This window comes from Artibeus jamaicensis, unplaced genomic scaffold, assembly GCF_021234435.1.
Source record: "Artibeus jamaicensis isolate MK-2021 breed Jamaican fruit bat unplaced genomic scaffold, CSHL_Jam_final contig_685, whole genome shotgun sequence".
NCBI classification, from domain to species: Eukaryota; Metazoa; Chordata; class Mammalia; order Chiroptera; family Phyllostomidae; genus Artibeus; species Artibeus jamaicensis.
In genome coordinates, this window is record NW_026521924.1 from 18,007,693 (window position 1) to 18,024,296 (window position 16,604).

Consider the following 16,604-nt stretch of genomic DNA (forward strand, 5'->3'; position numbering starts at 1 on the left):
AGCTGGGCGATCTCTCCCTCTCTCTCTCTCTGCTGAGGGAAGGAGCTTCACCTTAATTTCCCTAACGTCTCCCAGGGCCGCCCCCCGAAGCACTCCTCGGCTCTGTTCCTCGGTCTCTCACCCTCGCTGCCCAGGGCGGCCCCTCACACCCTCTCCAGGGCGGGCTGTTCCTTCAGCTCCTTCCCCTCCCACCCGGGGCGGCTGCCGAGTCCCCACGCCCAGCCCGCCGCCCCTCAGACTCTTTCCTGGGGGGCCGGTCCTCTGGCTTCGGACCCTGCACCCCAGAGCCACCGCGCGCTCCTCTCTCCGGAGGATCCGCTCAGCCCCGCGCCCCTCCCTCCGGGCTGCCCCGCGGGCCCCCTCCTCCGGTCCCGCCCTTCGGACCCGGCCTCCCGAGCTGCTCTTTCGGCCGCCGAGACCCCCTCCCCGGCCCCGCTCCTCGGCCAGCGCCCCCCGCCGGTCGGGAGCCGCCGCCCCGCGGTCCGGCCAGGTGCTGCCCCCGCGCCCCCAGCAGCCCCGCGCCGGGGCGGGGCGCGCGGAGGCGGGGGCGCGCGGGCGGCCGAGGCGGCGGCGGCGAAGACAGGCGGGCCGGGCGCGTGTCCGCGGCGCCGTGACTCGGCGGCTCCGCAGCGGCTGCAGCGGGAAGACCCGGCCGGAGGCGCCGCCGCTGCCGCCATCGCCGCCGGGCGGCCGGGCCCCGCCGCCGGGATGCCGAGGAGCCGGGGCGCCCGCGCCGCGCCGGGGCCGCCGCCGCCGGGCCGGGCCCCGCGCCGGAGCCGCTGGCGGGCCCCCGGGAGGCTGCTGCCGCCGCCGCTGCTGCTGCTGCTGCCCGCGCTCTGCTGCCTCCCGGGCGCCGCGCGGGCGGCGGCGGCGGCGGCGGGGGCCGAGGAACGGGCGGCGGTGGCGGCGCGGGCGGCCGAGGCGGAGGCGCCCTTCGCCGGGCAGGTGGGGCTGGAGCGCGGGGCCGGGCGCGGGCGCGGGGCCTCCGGGCAGGGCGGGGGGCGGCGCCGGCCGGGCCGCGCCCGCCGCCGGGGAGCGGAGGTGGCGCTCGAGGATTCGCGCCCGGGTCCGGGCCGGGTCCCGGGCCGGGGCGGGAGGCTGTGCCGAGGCCGCGGGCCCGGAGCCGTTTCAGCACCGCGGACAGGGGCGGCGGGCGCGGGCGCCCGGGAGGGTCGGCGGAGCGTGGCGCGGCGGTGGGGCGTGTGGCCTGCAGGACTGTGTGTGTGGGGGGGGAAACGGCACAGCGCCTCGGAGTAAATAGTAAGCGCAGCCAGTCTGCTGCGGGTTGGGAGAAGAACCCGAGGACATTCAAGCTGGAGAAAAGGGTGGGATAGGGGGTGGGGGGCGCGGGGACGGGGAAGGACTGGGTCGCCGTCTTCCCAACCGAAGCTGTCACGTGGAAGAAGGATAGACTTGCTGTGCATGGTCCCACAGGGCAGCGCTAGAGCCAACAGGGGTGGGGGTAGGCGTCGCGAAAAGGCAAATTTCAGCTCAATATAGGAAGAAGTTTGTAACAATCAGAGCTGCTCAACCAGCTTAGGAGGCGGTGAGCTGCTCATCACTGGCATGTGCGAGCAAAAGCTCCAAGAGAGGATTGGGTGGATACATGCACAATACCTGCATAGCTACATGCATCATAATAATCATAACGCCAGCCACCCTTTACTGCGCACTATGTGCCTGGTGCTGTGTTGTATGTGTATGTATCTTATTTAATCTTCATAAGGACTCTAGGAGATAGTTGTAATTATTATCCCCATTTTACATGCCCACCTGTCCTTCCTTCAGGGGGAACAGAGAACTTAAGTAACTTGCCCAGTGTCCCAGGCCTAGTGAGTGATGGAGTTGGGATTCTCACCTATGCATGACATTATTCTATATCCCAAGGGGTGAGGGCAGTGGACTTGGTCATTTCTTTGGCCTATTCCAACCTACAGGTCTGCAAATCTAGTAAGTGACGTTGGTTGAGATGGTTGTTTGTTGCTGAAGGAAGCCAGAGTTAGTGCCTTAGGAAGTCCTAAGAGATGGAGTGTACTTGTTAAAGCAGGCAGTCTATTTGTTCAGAAGAATCTGCCAGAGTGGGGATTGAGCACAGAGCTCAGGGGGCCATCAACTCTGAAATGCTGTGCAAAATTGTGTTTGTGTGTGCCAATACGTCCTTCTAGGAGAGAATCCATAGTTTTCTTCAGAGTCTCAAAGAGGTACATGATGCAAAAAAATTAGGGTGGGTAGAAAGTCTCTTTAGCTCCATTTGGTAGTTGTCTTCCAAAGATCTTGTCATTGCTGGATGACTTTTAGTTAAAACTTTCCATAGCCGGTTTTTGTTTTCATCTTTATTATATCTCAACATAATCTATTTGATCAGTTTATACCTTATAAAAAGGATTGCTCTAGTCTTCCTGAGTACACAGGGTGAAGTGGAAAGACCCTGATTTGGGATTTAGGAGGCTGGATCCTAATCTGACCTTGGCCCACGGTGGTTTCTATGACCTTGGGCCATTTCCTTGCTTTTTATAGGCATGGATTTTATCATCTTGAATAGGAAGGGAGAGGACCAGATGATCTCTCCTCTAAAGCCTTTTTATTCCTATGATATTTCAAGCATTAAGAGGCTATTTGCTTGAATATGTCAGGATTTAGAGAGAAGGTTATGTGTGTCCATTCCTCATCCTTGTTAGCTTTACAGGCTTTGATTGTTCCACCTTTCCTAGCCTTTGTCTTTGTACACAAGTTTTCCTCTTACGACACAGGCTTTCCCTAGAGTGGCCGTATTCATCCTCCAGGTCATTTTGGTTGCCCTTTTCTAGTTATCCTTGGACCCTAACTTTCAATAGATGTAAACCCTACCATTGTCCCCAGATGTGGGACCCTGTGGTCCTGCACAAAGGAAGGATGATTTCCTCTTTGGTGTCCAGGTCCCCTCCTGCTTCTGCCCGTCCCTTTGTCAGTCTCCTGACCCCAATGCGTTAGGCCGCTGCCTTTAGGAAACAATCTAGCTCCCGGATCCGTTTCCTGGGTCAAAACTGATAGCCTGGAACACAACACCCGCCACGTGGATGACTTTTATTGGAGTGCATCCCCTTTCATTTCCCCACGTTGACATTTATCTGCCATTCTGCATCTCACTCAATAGCTTCCCTTCGGCTCCCACCCTCCCCTTTGACGAAGCGTTCCCCTACCTAAAAGGGCTCCCTGTGACCCACAGCCCCGAAATTTTCACTTTGCTCCACTTCTTCTGGATCGCTTATAAAAAATTTAAATCAAACAAGTCCCGGCACAGTCTCCAGGGGCCCCCTGCACTCTTAGTCTCCTTTCATTTAGAGAAGTGACCCTTTATTTCCATCCACTTCCCTATCTCTAAGTGAGTTCTCAGACCGTGAGAAAAACACCACCCTGAATTCTGTAATGACTCCATTTTAAAGGCCTAATATATTGTCCAAAACTTTCTGATAGATGAATTATACCCACTTCTCTCAACGTATTTGCACTTAATTATCCCTTTATTTGAGTATGAGTAGATCACATGATTGAAACCTGATAGAAATAGTGTTTTTTAGCTGGTAGATAATGTTGCTTACTCCTCTTTGTCTTTTGAAGCTTCTGGAGTCTGACTCCACCCTACTTCTTCACTCGAGGGCTGCCTTTCCCACTGCTCATTGGTACACACGCTTTGTCCAGAAAGGCTTGTCTCTCCTTTATTGTAAGACAGTTACCCAGGGTTCTCCGGACACCGACCCATGAAGTTTATGTCTGTGCCTCCACCAATCTGTCTGCAGCCTCTCCTTAAAGTTCCAGCACAAGCTCTGCTTCTCCAGGAGACTTTCCTTGACTTTTCTAGTCATTTATTTCTGTCTCCTCCGGAGAATACTTTGAGGCAGCCCCAGCCAGTTTGCCACTTAAGTTTTTTAAATACTTAAACATTACCTGGTCAGTGTGACTCACTTGGTTGGAGCATTGCCCCACAAACTGAAAGGTCGCAGGTTCAATTCCCAGTCAGGGCACATGCCTAGGTTGCATGTTTGTCCCTAATTGGTGCACATAGGAGAGGTACCCAGTGGGGGTGAGTGCAAGAGGCAACCAATTCATGTTTCTCTCCCCTGCTCTCTCCCTTTCCCTCTATAAGCATGTCCTCAAGTGAGGAAGAAAAAAATTTAGCACTGGCTGGTGTCACTCAGTGGATTGAGCACTGGCCTGTGAACCAAAGGGTCACTGGTTTGTTTCCCAGTCAGGGCACAGGCCTGGGTTGTGGGCCAGGCCCCCAGTAGAGGGCACATGAGAGGCAACCACACACTGATGTTTCTCTCCTCTCTCTTCCTCCCTTCCCCTTTCTCAAAAAGTAAATAAATAAAATCTAAAAAGAAAAAGAAAAAAAACATTATTTGGCAGTAGGGGGGTTATAGTTCTTAGGCAGGACCTTCCCCAACCAAAATGCTGTATTTTTTTAGCTCTAACACAATTCCATCCTCAATGCTCACTGTTAAGTACTCAAGCATTCAGTGATTCTACTCTGTCCTTGATACCAAAGAGTTGCGTGGATCTCGGATAGACTCTCCTGGGCATGTGACCTCCACGTCCTTTCTAAAACCCTTCTTAGGGACAGGTCTTAATGTCTATCTGTCCTTCCTTCAGTGGAAACGGAGGTTACTCCTTTTAGCGGTGGCTCCACAACATTTCACGCTTGAGTTCTTTCATAACCATTAGGTAGGTTGTCATCTAGTGACAGTGACATACAATGAAGAGCTGAGAGAGATATGACCATGACCTTTGAGACCACCAAGTAAGCGCACAGTAGTACTTAACAGATACTTTGTGAATTGCCCAAGTACACCAAGCCTGGCAGTAGGCGACTCAGAACTAGAACTTTTCCCTGGTTCCCTGACCTCTTAGTTGAAAGCATCTTTACTATCTTTGGCTTTAGGTTCTATGAAGCCAAAATTTTTTTTCATTCAGTTGGTTTTTTCCTTTGCTTTCTTGATTGAGTCTTTCTTTTGTATTTTGCACATCGGGGAGGAGGGTTCCCACTGATTCTCTAATTGGCTTCCTGTGTTTGGTTTATTTAAAGCATCTCTTTCTCTTATTAGCTGAGTAGAATGCCCCACAGATAGTTGTTTTGTTTTTGTTTTTTATAATTTTTGGACCTCCTAGTTTCCAGTTTGATTCTGGGCAAGATCAGTACAGGCAGAAAGAGATAAGCCAATCAAAACAGGCCACATAAGTAACAGTGTGATGCCTGGTTCAAGCGCATAATGAATTCTGCCTTCTAGACCAGTCTGAAGGGTCTGCTCCGGGCAGATGGAGGATGTTCTTCGGTTTGTGTCTGTAGTCAGGGAAATCGAGAGCCCCGAAGAAGCCCAGGGGAACGGCAGGCCTCTTAAGAAGCACCATCAGATTCCCAAGCCCAAATTTTATTTCAGTGTGATCATGGCCTCCAGCATATCTTTATTTTCAAAAAAATAATTCTCACTCTTAGACAGTTCTTCCTTTTGCTTAACCTGAATAGCGTTGCTGTATTTTTAAAAAGATTTTATTCATTTATTTTTAGACAGAGGGGAAGGGAGGGAGAAAAACATCAATGTGTGGTTGCCTCTTGCATGCCCCCTGTATTTTTAATTCATTTTATCTTACTATTACTGTGGTTTTTCTTATTCTTATAGAGTGCTTTGCACATTCTTGATCCTGGCAACAATGCTGTGATGTAGATAGGAAAGACATTGTCCTCATTTTATAGAAGAGTAAACGGAGCCCTGGCTGGTGTGGCTCAGTGGACTGAGTGTCAGCCTGTGCACCAAAGGGTCATGGGTTTGATTCCCAGGCAGGGCACATGCCTGGGTCACAGGCCGGGGCCCTGACTGAGAGTGTGCGAGAGGCAACCAACTGAAGTGTCTCTTCTTCTCTTTCTCTCTCCCTTCCCCTCTCTAAAGTAATAAAAAATAATAATAATAATAAATCTTTTTTAAAAAAGAAAAGAAGAGCAAACGGAGGCTCAGAGAGGTGATGTGACTAGTCTGTATTTGCCCAGGACCCATGTGTAATGAACAGCAAAGAGAAGGTCAGAACTAGATTCTCTGTCCTGGGTCTGAGCGCCTTCCCCAGGACACTAAACTGTCCTGTCCTGAGTAACTGTGGTAGCGGCCTTTTAGCTAATCCTTTCCATGGTCAAGTATGTCCCACTCCAGTCCTTGAAGAAGTGGTTCTAGAGCAAGTAAAAGTCAATGATAATCATACCGAAGATATTAATCTAAGGAAATGCTTTGCCTTGTGACATGGTACAGTTTGAACTCAGAATGAGAGGAACTGAATTCTCAGCAGACTGCAGCCAGGGCCTGCTCAGGACCTGCACGTGCCTGGCGCATTCTAGACACTTGACCAACATTTTGAAGTTGATTTCATTGTCTGTATCCACCACTCACTTCTTTGAATAGTGCTTGGCATGTTAAAAAATCAGTCCCTTTGTGGATGAATAAATGAACGCATGCTAGAGGCATACACAAAGTATGGAGCAACACAGAAGAGGGAGGAGATGAGGTTCCCCGCTGAGGTTGGGGAAGTCAGGGAATATTTTAGGAAGAAGGTTGATATTGAAGATAAGCCTTTGAGGGAAGAAAAGGACGGAGAATGGTGAGGGGGGCCAGTCCAAAGAGAAGGAAAACCACGAACCAAGGCTCCACAAAAGCATGTGGCATGTCCAGTTACCAGCAGATAATGTGCTGTGCCTCGGGCGGCAAGTTACTCGCTATTTCCAGTAAAGAGAACATGAGAGGGAGACGCTGAAAGGGCGGCTGAGAGCAGATTGGGAGGCTGGCTTTTTTCCAGAGGCTGAGGGGAGTCATTAAAGGTTTCTGAGCACAGGAGTGACCTGTTCGGAGCCATGTGGACGAGGCGGAGGGACTGGGGCCCATTCCGAAGCTGCTCTGGGTGCTGGCCCCTGCCCAGGACGCCTTCAGCTTTCTCAGCGCAACGCAGGCCTGTGCACCTGTTTTAGGGACCGGTGAGCAGCCGAAAGCCGCGAACGCCGGCTCTGGCCCTCTCCAGCCAAGAGATTCGAGAGCAAATCACCTGCGTTCTCTGGACTTCAGGACTGATTCCACTCAAGTCCTTTACCAGTTTGTCTTCCTCATTACTCTGTGCATTCATTTTAAAAGCCAACTTTGAACTAGGCTCTAATGATACATAGGATAACAGCAAAACCATCTGTATAAAAGATAATATTTTCTCCGAGATCATGCCATATTGTTATCACAAAGTAGGCAGAGAGAAAGAAGGCATTGTTCTTAACAGCTTCCGTTGGCAGTGATCACTTAAAAACTCACTTCTATACCATAAACACTCATGTGCGCAGTTCTCTGGGCCCCAAAAACACAGGGCCAGAAAGGCGGGAGGCATCCCCCCACCCCTTCCTCTCCTCACCCACCTCAGCGGAGTTAATCGCCAAGCCCCAGCCACCCCACCTCCTGTGTGATTTTTCCCTGTGTCCTCTCCTGTCACCTCCGCTGCCTCCACCTTAGTCACAGCTCGTCTCATCGGGACTTTGGAAACTTCCCGCCTGATCGGCCCCTCTCTCTCCGGTCCCTGATCCTTCTTCAAACAACAGCCAGAGTGACCTTTTAAAAATAAATCGATAGGGGATCAGTCCTATCTGAAGCAGATACGGCAAAAGCTGAGATTTAACAAAGCTGGGTGGTGGTTATCCAGTGTTTCTTTTATTATTTCATATGCTTTGGGATGTTTGCAATATTTAATTTAAAAAATTAAAAACAAACAAACAAAAAATCTCATCATGTTCCTCCCACCTCCCCTTGCTTAACATCACTTTTCAGATAAAGGCTGAACTGCGACCCCTGTGCTTCTGCTTCTTCCCTTTAGTTCATCTTACGGACACGTTCCAAAGGCAAAAGGAGAGTGAAGAGTATTACGAGCCCCCGTGGAGGCGGCACCCACCGGGCCCACGCCCTGCGTCACTGGGTCCTGCCCACCTCCCCAGCTTCCTCTTGTGCCACCTCTAGCCACCTGGCCTTCCTTCTCCTTTTCTGTTACATAGGCTCCTTCCTTCCCACCTCAGGAATTCGATGAAAGAGTTGTTGTTGTTTTTCTGGGATGCTCATCATTCCACCATTACTTCTTTCACACACAGGTCTCGGCTAAGATGTCGCCTCCTCAGGGAGGCCACCCTGACATCACAGCCACAGCTCCTGTCATGCACTGTCACAGCTGCTTTTCCTCTTCCTTCATGTCACTGCTCACAAGGAAACCGTTCCTCTTTCCACATCTGTCTGCCCCACCAGGCTGTGAGCTGTGTGAGGAAGAGTCTGGAGGAGACAGACATGTAAACCACTATTTGTAATGTCGCACGACTTGCTGTGGGTGAGGGCTGCACGGAATGCCACTGGGAGCACGGAGGAAGTCCGTGTGAGCCCGGGGAGCCCTCCCAGGTGGAGTGGCAATCGAGTTGCATTTTGAAGGACATTTAATAGTTTATCAAGGAGAGGCCTTGATAAAGAATGCATGTGGGAAGAACATTCTAGAGGAAGGAATGAAAAAGATACAGAGGAAGGAACCTGCAGGGTGCGTTCTGGCAACACAGGAAGGTCTATAGATAGAGTAGCGGGTCCTCGGGGTGGGCAATAACGGGGTAGGCTGTAAAGACAGAAGACAGGGCTGCAAAGGGGCACTGGCCTCAGATGGTGAAGCGTGTTGAGTGCCTGCTGGGAGCCTGGACTTTAAGACTGGTGGTGAGGAGCCAGAGGCTGGCGCCACACTGAATCCAATTCAGCTAAAATAACAGAACTTTATATGATTACTTAGAGGTTATCTAGTTCAGCCATCTGCCTGTTACAGCTGAGAAACTAAGGCCTGACTGTGGTCTTTGTCTGCCCTCTTCCCTTTTCTAATTCATCCTGAAGTCAAGCCCCAGGGGGCAGAACACCAGCAGGCCTGCAGGGCAGGGAGGTGGAGGCTCCTCGTTTCTCGGAGACTGAACGAGGGCACCGCCACCCCTGGCCTTGGGAGGAGGGCTCTCTAGGGCTGGAAGACTCAGACATCCCAGAGCTGACCCCAAACCCTAAATGTGCCACCGCCGAGGGCATGGTGGTTGTCTGGCTTGTGGTGGCCTCCTGGGAGTGGGCCAAGGACACTGTGCAGGACGCCAGGGGATTCCCGCCAGTGCACTTACCGCCGACTCAAGAGCTCGTGGCAGCCAAGAGGTAACACGGTGCCATTAAGGTGTTTGTCAGGAAACTAAGTTGGGAATTGTGGGCGATCCTGAAAGCCCTTTTTAGATTGGCTGTGAGTGAAAAGCAGGAAAGACACAGTTTTGGAGGCAAATCAGAGCTAGTGTGGCAGGTGCAGTGTGGCAGCGAGAACCCTCCCTGGGAGGCCAGGACATCAGGCTCCGTTTTCAGTTCCTCTGCCAACTTGCTCTGTGATTTTGGATCAGTCATTTCTCCCTCTCTGAGTCTTGTGTTCTCTTCTGCAGAACAGGCATGTTAAATTAGATGCTCTTTAAGTATTGCTGTCCAGTGCCTTTTCTGGATACCTGAATGGTTAAGCCTTCAGGTTTGAAGTCTTCAAAAACTGGCCCAGCGGCAAGGCTGGGCCCTCAGTTGTACGGGTGAAGGAGGAAGCAGGGTTCTGGTGGGACAGAGGCTGGAGCAAATGGGCACAGCAATAGGGCTGATCTCTGCAGAGTCACCAAAGGTAGCCGATCTGTCACTGGCAAGTGCTGGAGCAAGAACACAGACCATAGCATTGGGAGCCTGCTTCCTATTCACCAAGATCTGCTCAGCACCTTACATGCATCCCTTAGTCTCTCATTGCTGCTGAAATGAACTGTCACAGATTTAGTGGCTTTACAAAAACACAGATGTATTATCTTACAGTTCTGGAGGTCAGAAGGTCAAGTGGGACCCATGGGGCTTACAGTGTCGGCAGAGTAGCATTGCTCCTGGAAGCTCTAGAGAGGATTTATACTGTCTCTTTCCCAGCTCCTAGAAGCCACCCACATTCCTGGGTTTTCGGCCCCTTCCAGCAGTGGCAGCTCTCTGGCATCTGCTCTTATTTTTACATCCCTGACTCTGAGCCTCCCCATCGTAAGAGCCTTGGCGATTACACTGAGCCCACCTGGATAACATAAGATTATCTCTCCCCATGAAGGTCCTTAACTTAATCATATCTGTAGAGTCCCCTTTGCCACGTAAGGTAACATGTTCACAAATTGCGGGGATTAGGATGTAGGCTTCCTTGAAGGACCATTAGTTTACCTACCACAATGCATCATCTCATTGAATCCTCCTTACAAGCCTTCCTTTATTGTCCTCGATTGAACAAAGAAAAAGAAGTTGGGTCATTGCATTGCCCAAGGACATTGGGCTGCAAAGAGCAAAGTTAGGCAATAGAAGTTTGGGACTAGAGACTCAGTCTCTGGAAGAGACTGAGAATCGGGCCAGGAATCTGAGGCTGCAAACGGATTAGGATCGTAGCCACCTCACCTTGGGTCCTGAGTGCCAGACCAGGAAACCGATGCAAAAGCCCAGTTGTAAGGACGGAGCTAATATGGCAGCGGATGGGGTGGGATGATCTGGGCCCACTCTTGATGCTAGTATGCAACCACCCAGTGGAATCTCAGTGTTGGGGAACTGAGGGACCATTTGCTGAAGTTAGGACTGGCCAAGGACATGGTCAAGCAAAGGACCAAGGACGGGAGCAGAGCCGAGGCACTGAGGACAGGAGCTACTATTTTCAACAGAAGGCTTTTCTAAGCGGGTAACATACTTTCTGCCTTGGTAAATTAGAGGTGATATGTATTTTTTTTATCCTCACCTGAGGACATACTTATTGATTTTTAGAGAGGGGAAGGGACAGAGAGAGTGGGAGAGAAATGCCGATTGGTTGCCTCTTGTACACGCCCCCGTCAGGGACCAAACCCACAAACTAGGCATGTGCCCTGACTGGGAATCAAACCCAGGACCTTAGGGCTAGGGTTAGGAATGACACTCAAGCAACTGAGCCACACCGGCTAGGGTGAAGCGACACATTTCTTCACGACACAGGGCCATCACTCCCGAAGGTCCTTACCGCAGTGGCTCTCACACTTCAGTAGGTAACCTACTCACCTTCGGCACAGAGTCCCAGTTCCCAACCAGAGAGTCCAACAATAAGTCTAGGTTCAGGTTTGGGGATGTGTACTTTTAACAAGCTCCCCAGATGACGCAGCGCTGACCACCCACAACACACAGAACTACGCACGGAAACATATTCTCAGTGTCTGGGGCTACAGGACAGTGAGGTGTTAGAGTTGTTTGTCACCTATCAGGAAAATAACAGCCATTATTATTGCTATCTTTTGCTGAGTCCTCAATGCCCCACATTATGTTACTTAATCTCCACAACCACCCATGAGACACATGCTAATGACATGGTGCGGGGAAGGGTGTGAGCGGTAGAGAGGCCGAATAATTTGCTACGGTTGTGGGACGAGTAAATGGAAGAATCAGGATTTAAACCCAGCACAGTTTGTCTCCAGAGTGTACGCTCTTAACCCTGACCCTAAACGTCCTCTGCTCCAGCCGTCTCGCTCCTCACTGCTCTCCACACCCCTCACCCTGTCTGCTCCGGCCACCTGCCCAAACAGGAAAACCAGCTCTCACTCTGCGCCTCGTGCTGGGAGGCCATCGACTGAGTGCCTAGTGCTTTCTCTAGAACAGAGTTTGGGGATGAAAGAGCTTTAGAGGCTATTCAAGGCAGCCCTGTATGGGAATCCCTTTATTGTAGTGGTTCTCAATTTTGCCCACCTCAGGGCAACTAGCATCAATGTCTGGAGACAGCTGACATCTAGTGGGTAGAGGCCAAGGAGGCTGCTATGTCCTACAGTGCACCCGACAGCTTCCCGCCATAACAGAATGATCCGACCCAAAAGTCAATAGTGCCAAGGTTGAGAAACCCTGTTCTATAGCAAGTTCCACCCAGCAATCCCTCGCTCTTAACACTTCAATTCATTTTCATTCAATAATATGTACCTGTGACAGGCCCTGAGCTAGGTGTGGGCATACAATGGTGAAGAAGACTATGCGCTGTGCCCTCAGGCACTGTGTAGTCAAGAAGAAGAGACTCCAAGTTCAACACGTGGTTACAACCCTGTGTGATAAGGAGGAAGGAATGCCGGGTTTCAGACCTGTCTGGGTTTGAATCCTGGCCTGTGAACCCCTCTGAACTTCAGTTTCTCATCTGCAGTTCGGGGATCAGAATTCCTGCCTCGTGGGGCCGTCACGTGCTAGGGTGCCTAACACAACGCCAGGTATACAGTACGTGTTCTAAGAATAGCGACTATTAGCATTGCGATTGTGATCAGAACAGTTCTGTTAAAAAGCTGTTTCTTACAGTGAGTCAAGAGCTATACCCTGTACTCTCCCTTGCGGGGCTGGTTCGCACTCTGTGTCAACCAGAACAGAAGTCCCTCCGTCACCCACAGCCACTTGGCTTTTCGAAGACTGCCATGCTACCTGTAACCCTCCCCTCTCCAGCCTGCAAACCCCTCGTCTTCCCTCGCAGGACGTGGTTCCTCACTTTCCTGGCCACCCTCCCTTAGCCATGCTCAAGTCCGTCACTGTCCCTTCTCATGCGCAGCCTCTAGGACTGGACTCGGCCCTCCTGTGCATTGTTGAGATGATGGCCTTGTCCCTATGACATCACCACCCTAGATAGGACCTTGGTTGCCCAAACTCTTTGATCAAGTTCCTTCATTCTTTCTCTCTCATTCTAGCCCATGCTTTGAAATTTGACGCTTTCCTGCCTGGTCCTTCTGAACAGACGTCACCTCTGGCCTTTCTGATAACACCTCCTCCATTGCATTTCTGGTCGGAAGGATGAGGGATCCCGACCAGGATCCTGACCGCTGTCTCGCTCCTTCTCCAGACCTTACGGCCTGGCCTGGGCTCACGCCCAACCCCCCAACCGGCATGATGCCCCTGCGTGCCTCCAGGAGCCTGCTCACACAACTGTAACTGCTCCATCTCTCCCCTCCCCGCACACGGGGCCCAAGTCTGTTTTCCAAGAGCAAACAGCCCCACCACCCGTTGATCTGCCTCTCGCTCTCTCTATTGTGACTTCTAATCTTGCCACCACCTCCGCTGTCTGCCACTCTTTTCCCTCTTCAGGCCCCATTTTTTCCCTCCTTGTTCTCCGCTCTCTCCTTTGCCTACCACTAATCCTGAATGTCTCTGCTTGGCTTCTCAGGAACCAAAATCCCGCCTTCTGGCCAGCAGGCCAATCGCGCTGTGCTGTGTGAAGCGCCACATCCTCGGTGCAGCCCAGCTATTTTGGTCCCTGCGCTGCACTCTGAGATTTTTCTCACTTCCCTCTGGGTTTACACCTCTTTCCGCACTTAAAGGGTGACAGACAGCTTCGAGTTGGTTAACTGAGCTGTAAAGGTCAGACTTCTGCGTGGCTGGTGGTTGATGAATGGGTCCAGGTATAAAAAGATGAAAGACAGGTCATTTTTCCTTTAGTGGATTTTATCTTTTTTTTTTCAGATGGGACAATGGAGCCTATTGCCTCATTAGGCAAGGAAGTCAAACCACAATAGATTGAATTTCAGCAAACGGTTTTTTCAGCCTCTGATAGACGACAGGAACTGTGCTTGGTGCTTTCATGTGTATGACTCATTAAACCTTCCCAGGTGAAATCCCTTCCTCGTTACCCAGACAATGCCTCCTAGATGAACAGTTCATTCATTCATTCATTCATTCGGTAATTGTTTATTGTGCCAGGCCCTGTGCTACGTACTATAGCAAATACAAAAATAAATATGAAGACTCTGCTCCTCAGGAACTTAATCTACTGAGGAAACCATATCAGCCAACAGGTGTGACAGGCTTCGGTAGCTGTGTTTAGGGTGGTCGAGAAGTAAGATGCTGCAGGAGTCAACGGTGCCCACCAGCTCAGCCAGGGAGAGTTAAGGGAGGTTTAGCAGAGGAGAGGGCATTTCAGCTGGACCTGAAGGATGAGTTTGCTAACACACATATGGAGAATGGGCTCTGTAGGCAGCAGGAACAGCCTGGAAGTGTGAACGGGCAGGGAATGTTTGGGAATCGGTATGACTGGAGCATGGAAGACTTGCTTCAACACCAGGGGTTTCTGCCCAGAGCATTCAGAGAATTGCCTGGCTCACAGAGCAAGTGAGCAGCAGGGGCAGAGTTCAGCAGCAGAAGTTGGAACTGCCTGGTGGCTAATCCACAGTCCGTGGCCTCCCACCCTCTCTCTCTCTCACACACATACAGACACACATGTGTGCACATGCACCAGGTCCTACCTCAACACCCCACTCCCTGGTTTAGAGCTGTCATTTGACCAGTCCCTCCTACTTGTCTCCTCTTGGGCATCTGCCCCTGAGCTCTGAGGATTGCCCCCAGTGAAACTGGGAGGGAAGCAGAACCCAGAGAAGGCTGATCCATTCCAATGTTTGGTCCAGACCCAGACATTTACCCAGGACCTGAGGACTTAAACCCTAATCCCTGTGGCTGCTGAGAATGACTCTGTGACCTTCAAAATGGATCCCGACTGGCTCTGGGATGCTCCTTACTGGAGCATCCCAGAAAAGGAGCCAGGTGAGTCAGGCTGCCCTTTACTGAGGAGGAGCTACTCTAATTTCCCGAAGCCTCAGAAGGATGGAGTGGGTTTGTGCCAACACTGCCCTGTGCCCTCTCTCCTACCATCAGCAGCCAGGGGGCGGGAGGGGAGGAGATTCTTCAATTCCATGCTAGTTTAGAGATAGGCGCTCCAAAAATACTCAGCTGGCTGTCTGGTTTGTCAGTGGTATCTGTCCAGAGAGCCCCAGCCATTTCCCAAATGCCATAATTCATCTCAGTTGAATTTTTTAGAGAGGAATTGGACTTATTTTAGATCTGTACCACACCTCTTTTGGGAAGGCTTGCGGCAGTTTACAGATTGAAGCAATGTTCTTAAGTAAGACTTACAAGGATAAAACATAACTTGGTGGTCAGAAAAAAAAAAGAAAAAGAAAAGTAATAGTTTCTTCCAAGCATCGCCATGCTTAACACTTAAACTATAAGCTGGGCTGAAAGATTCCTGGCAGAAAGGCCAAAAGGGGAAACCATTGGGTTGCCCAATGTTCATTTTCTGAAACCAAAAACCATACAGAATCTCCTGTAGGGAAAAAATTCCCTCGAGCTAAAGTTTGACAGAAAGTGATTGAGTCTCTGGTCCTAGGGAAGACAGGTGACAGAGTGCACGGTACACAGCTCCAGTAAGCTGTCGTTTCTCCTTGTGCCCCCAGTGCTGTGGAAGAGATCATGTCCATAGGTCCCCTGAGAGCAAGCAGACTTGACCTTGACAATGTACTACCATTCACAGGACCCACGAGGACTGGCTCTCGGTCCAGGGACAATGTGGGAGGGCAAGATGACTAGATTTCAAAATGCATATAATCCAAAGAGATAACAAACACCTATTGAGTGATTATGTCAGGTGCATTTGTTCTTTCATCTTAATAACCATCCTGATGAGGGATTATTGTTTCCATTTTACAAGCAAGGAAACTGAAGCTCATTTCGTCCAGGATCACACAGCCAGCCAGTGGTGAAGTCAGGGTTCGATCTCAGGGCTGCATGCCTCTTCACCATTATACACCCTGTTTACTCAACCCAACGATCCTTTTTTTTTTAAAAAAGATGACCTGGAATCAAACCAGCGACCTTTCGCTTTGCAGGACAAGGCCCAACCCACTGAGCTACGCAGGTCGGGGCACAACCCAACAATTCTTAATTAAATTTCTATAAAGAAAGAGAATACGATGCAACATTCTGGCTGTGAGGGGTGAAGAGACTTGATGCTTTGGTGATATAACGCAACCTGGACTGAGAAGCTGGAGCCCCTAGTGAACGAATGGAGGGGGAGCTTGCCAGCTGCCCCGTCTTGTCTGTTTCCAGATGCCTACTAGTGTTTTGGCTGGTCTTAGGCCACCATCAAGCCACAAATGATTCTCTGTAATTTGTCCACTTTGTGAACAGGTAATCACTCAGGGTGGGGCAAATGTAGGTTCACAGTTGTGACTATGCAAAACACAAAGTTATTCTTGTGTTATTTCCCATATGAACAACTGTAAAGCTCCTTTTGCCACACCCTGCGTATCATCCATCTCTCTCCACGTCCTTCCTTTCCAACCCTCTCCACTCTTTGCCACACAGCCCTCCCCCAAAGTCCTAGCCATCTTAAATACTGCTCAGAATGTGCCATGCTCCCCTGCAGCTCCAGACAATTACACATTTATATCCAAAAAGACTTAGCTCAGATGCCGTCTCCACCTGGAGGCCTCCCCCCAGGTCTCCTTTCTTTCCGTCTCCTATGTGGCTAAGACACTCCCTTTTTGTTCTTCTACAGAACCCTGCACACACCAGATTTTCAGCATTGTATTTTCACAGTGGGTTTGTTTGGTGGGTCTGTGAGCTCCCTATTCATCTTTGCATCCCCAATTCCTTGCACAGTGCCTGGCAGGTAGTGAGTGCCCAGGAATGTTTGTCAAATAGGCATAATGAACAGCTACCATTTGTCAGGTACTTCCTGAGCTCTGGATATATAAGGTCTGTCCAGAAAAA

The 16,604-nt window shown here is 50.7% G+C and overlaps 2 protein-coding genes across 2 annotated transcripts in view; one reads left to right on the plus strand and one right to left on the minus strand.

Moving 5' to 3' along the window:
• Positions 1–708: 708 nt before the first annotated feature.
• MMP24 (matrix metallopeptidase 24) overlaps positions 709–16,604 on the plus strand; it is a 41,187-nt gene continuing 25,291 nt past the window's right edge. Inside the window, exon 1 of the mRNA XM_037164588.2 lies at positions 709–945. Within this exon, the coding sequence (XP_037020483.2) occupies positions 709–945 (237 nt within the window). The remainder of the gene's footprint in view (positions 946–16,604) is intronic.
• MMP24OS (MMP24 opposite strand) overlaps positions 7,656–16,604 on the minus strand; it is a 36,053-nt gene continuing 27,104 nt past the window's right edge. Inside the window, exon 3 of the transcript XR_005085129.2 lies at positions 7,656–8,306. The gene's annotated coding sequence lies outside the window, so the exon portion shown is untranslated. The remainder of the gene's footprint in view (positions 8,307–16,604) is intronic.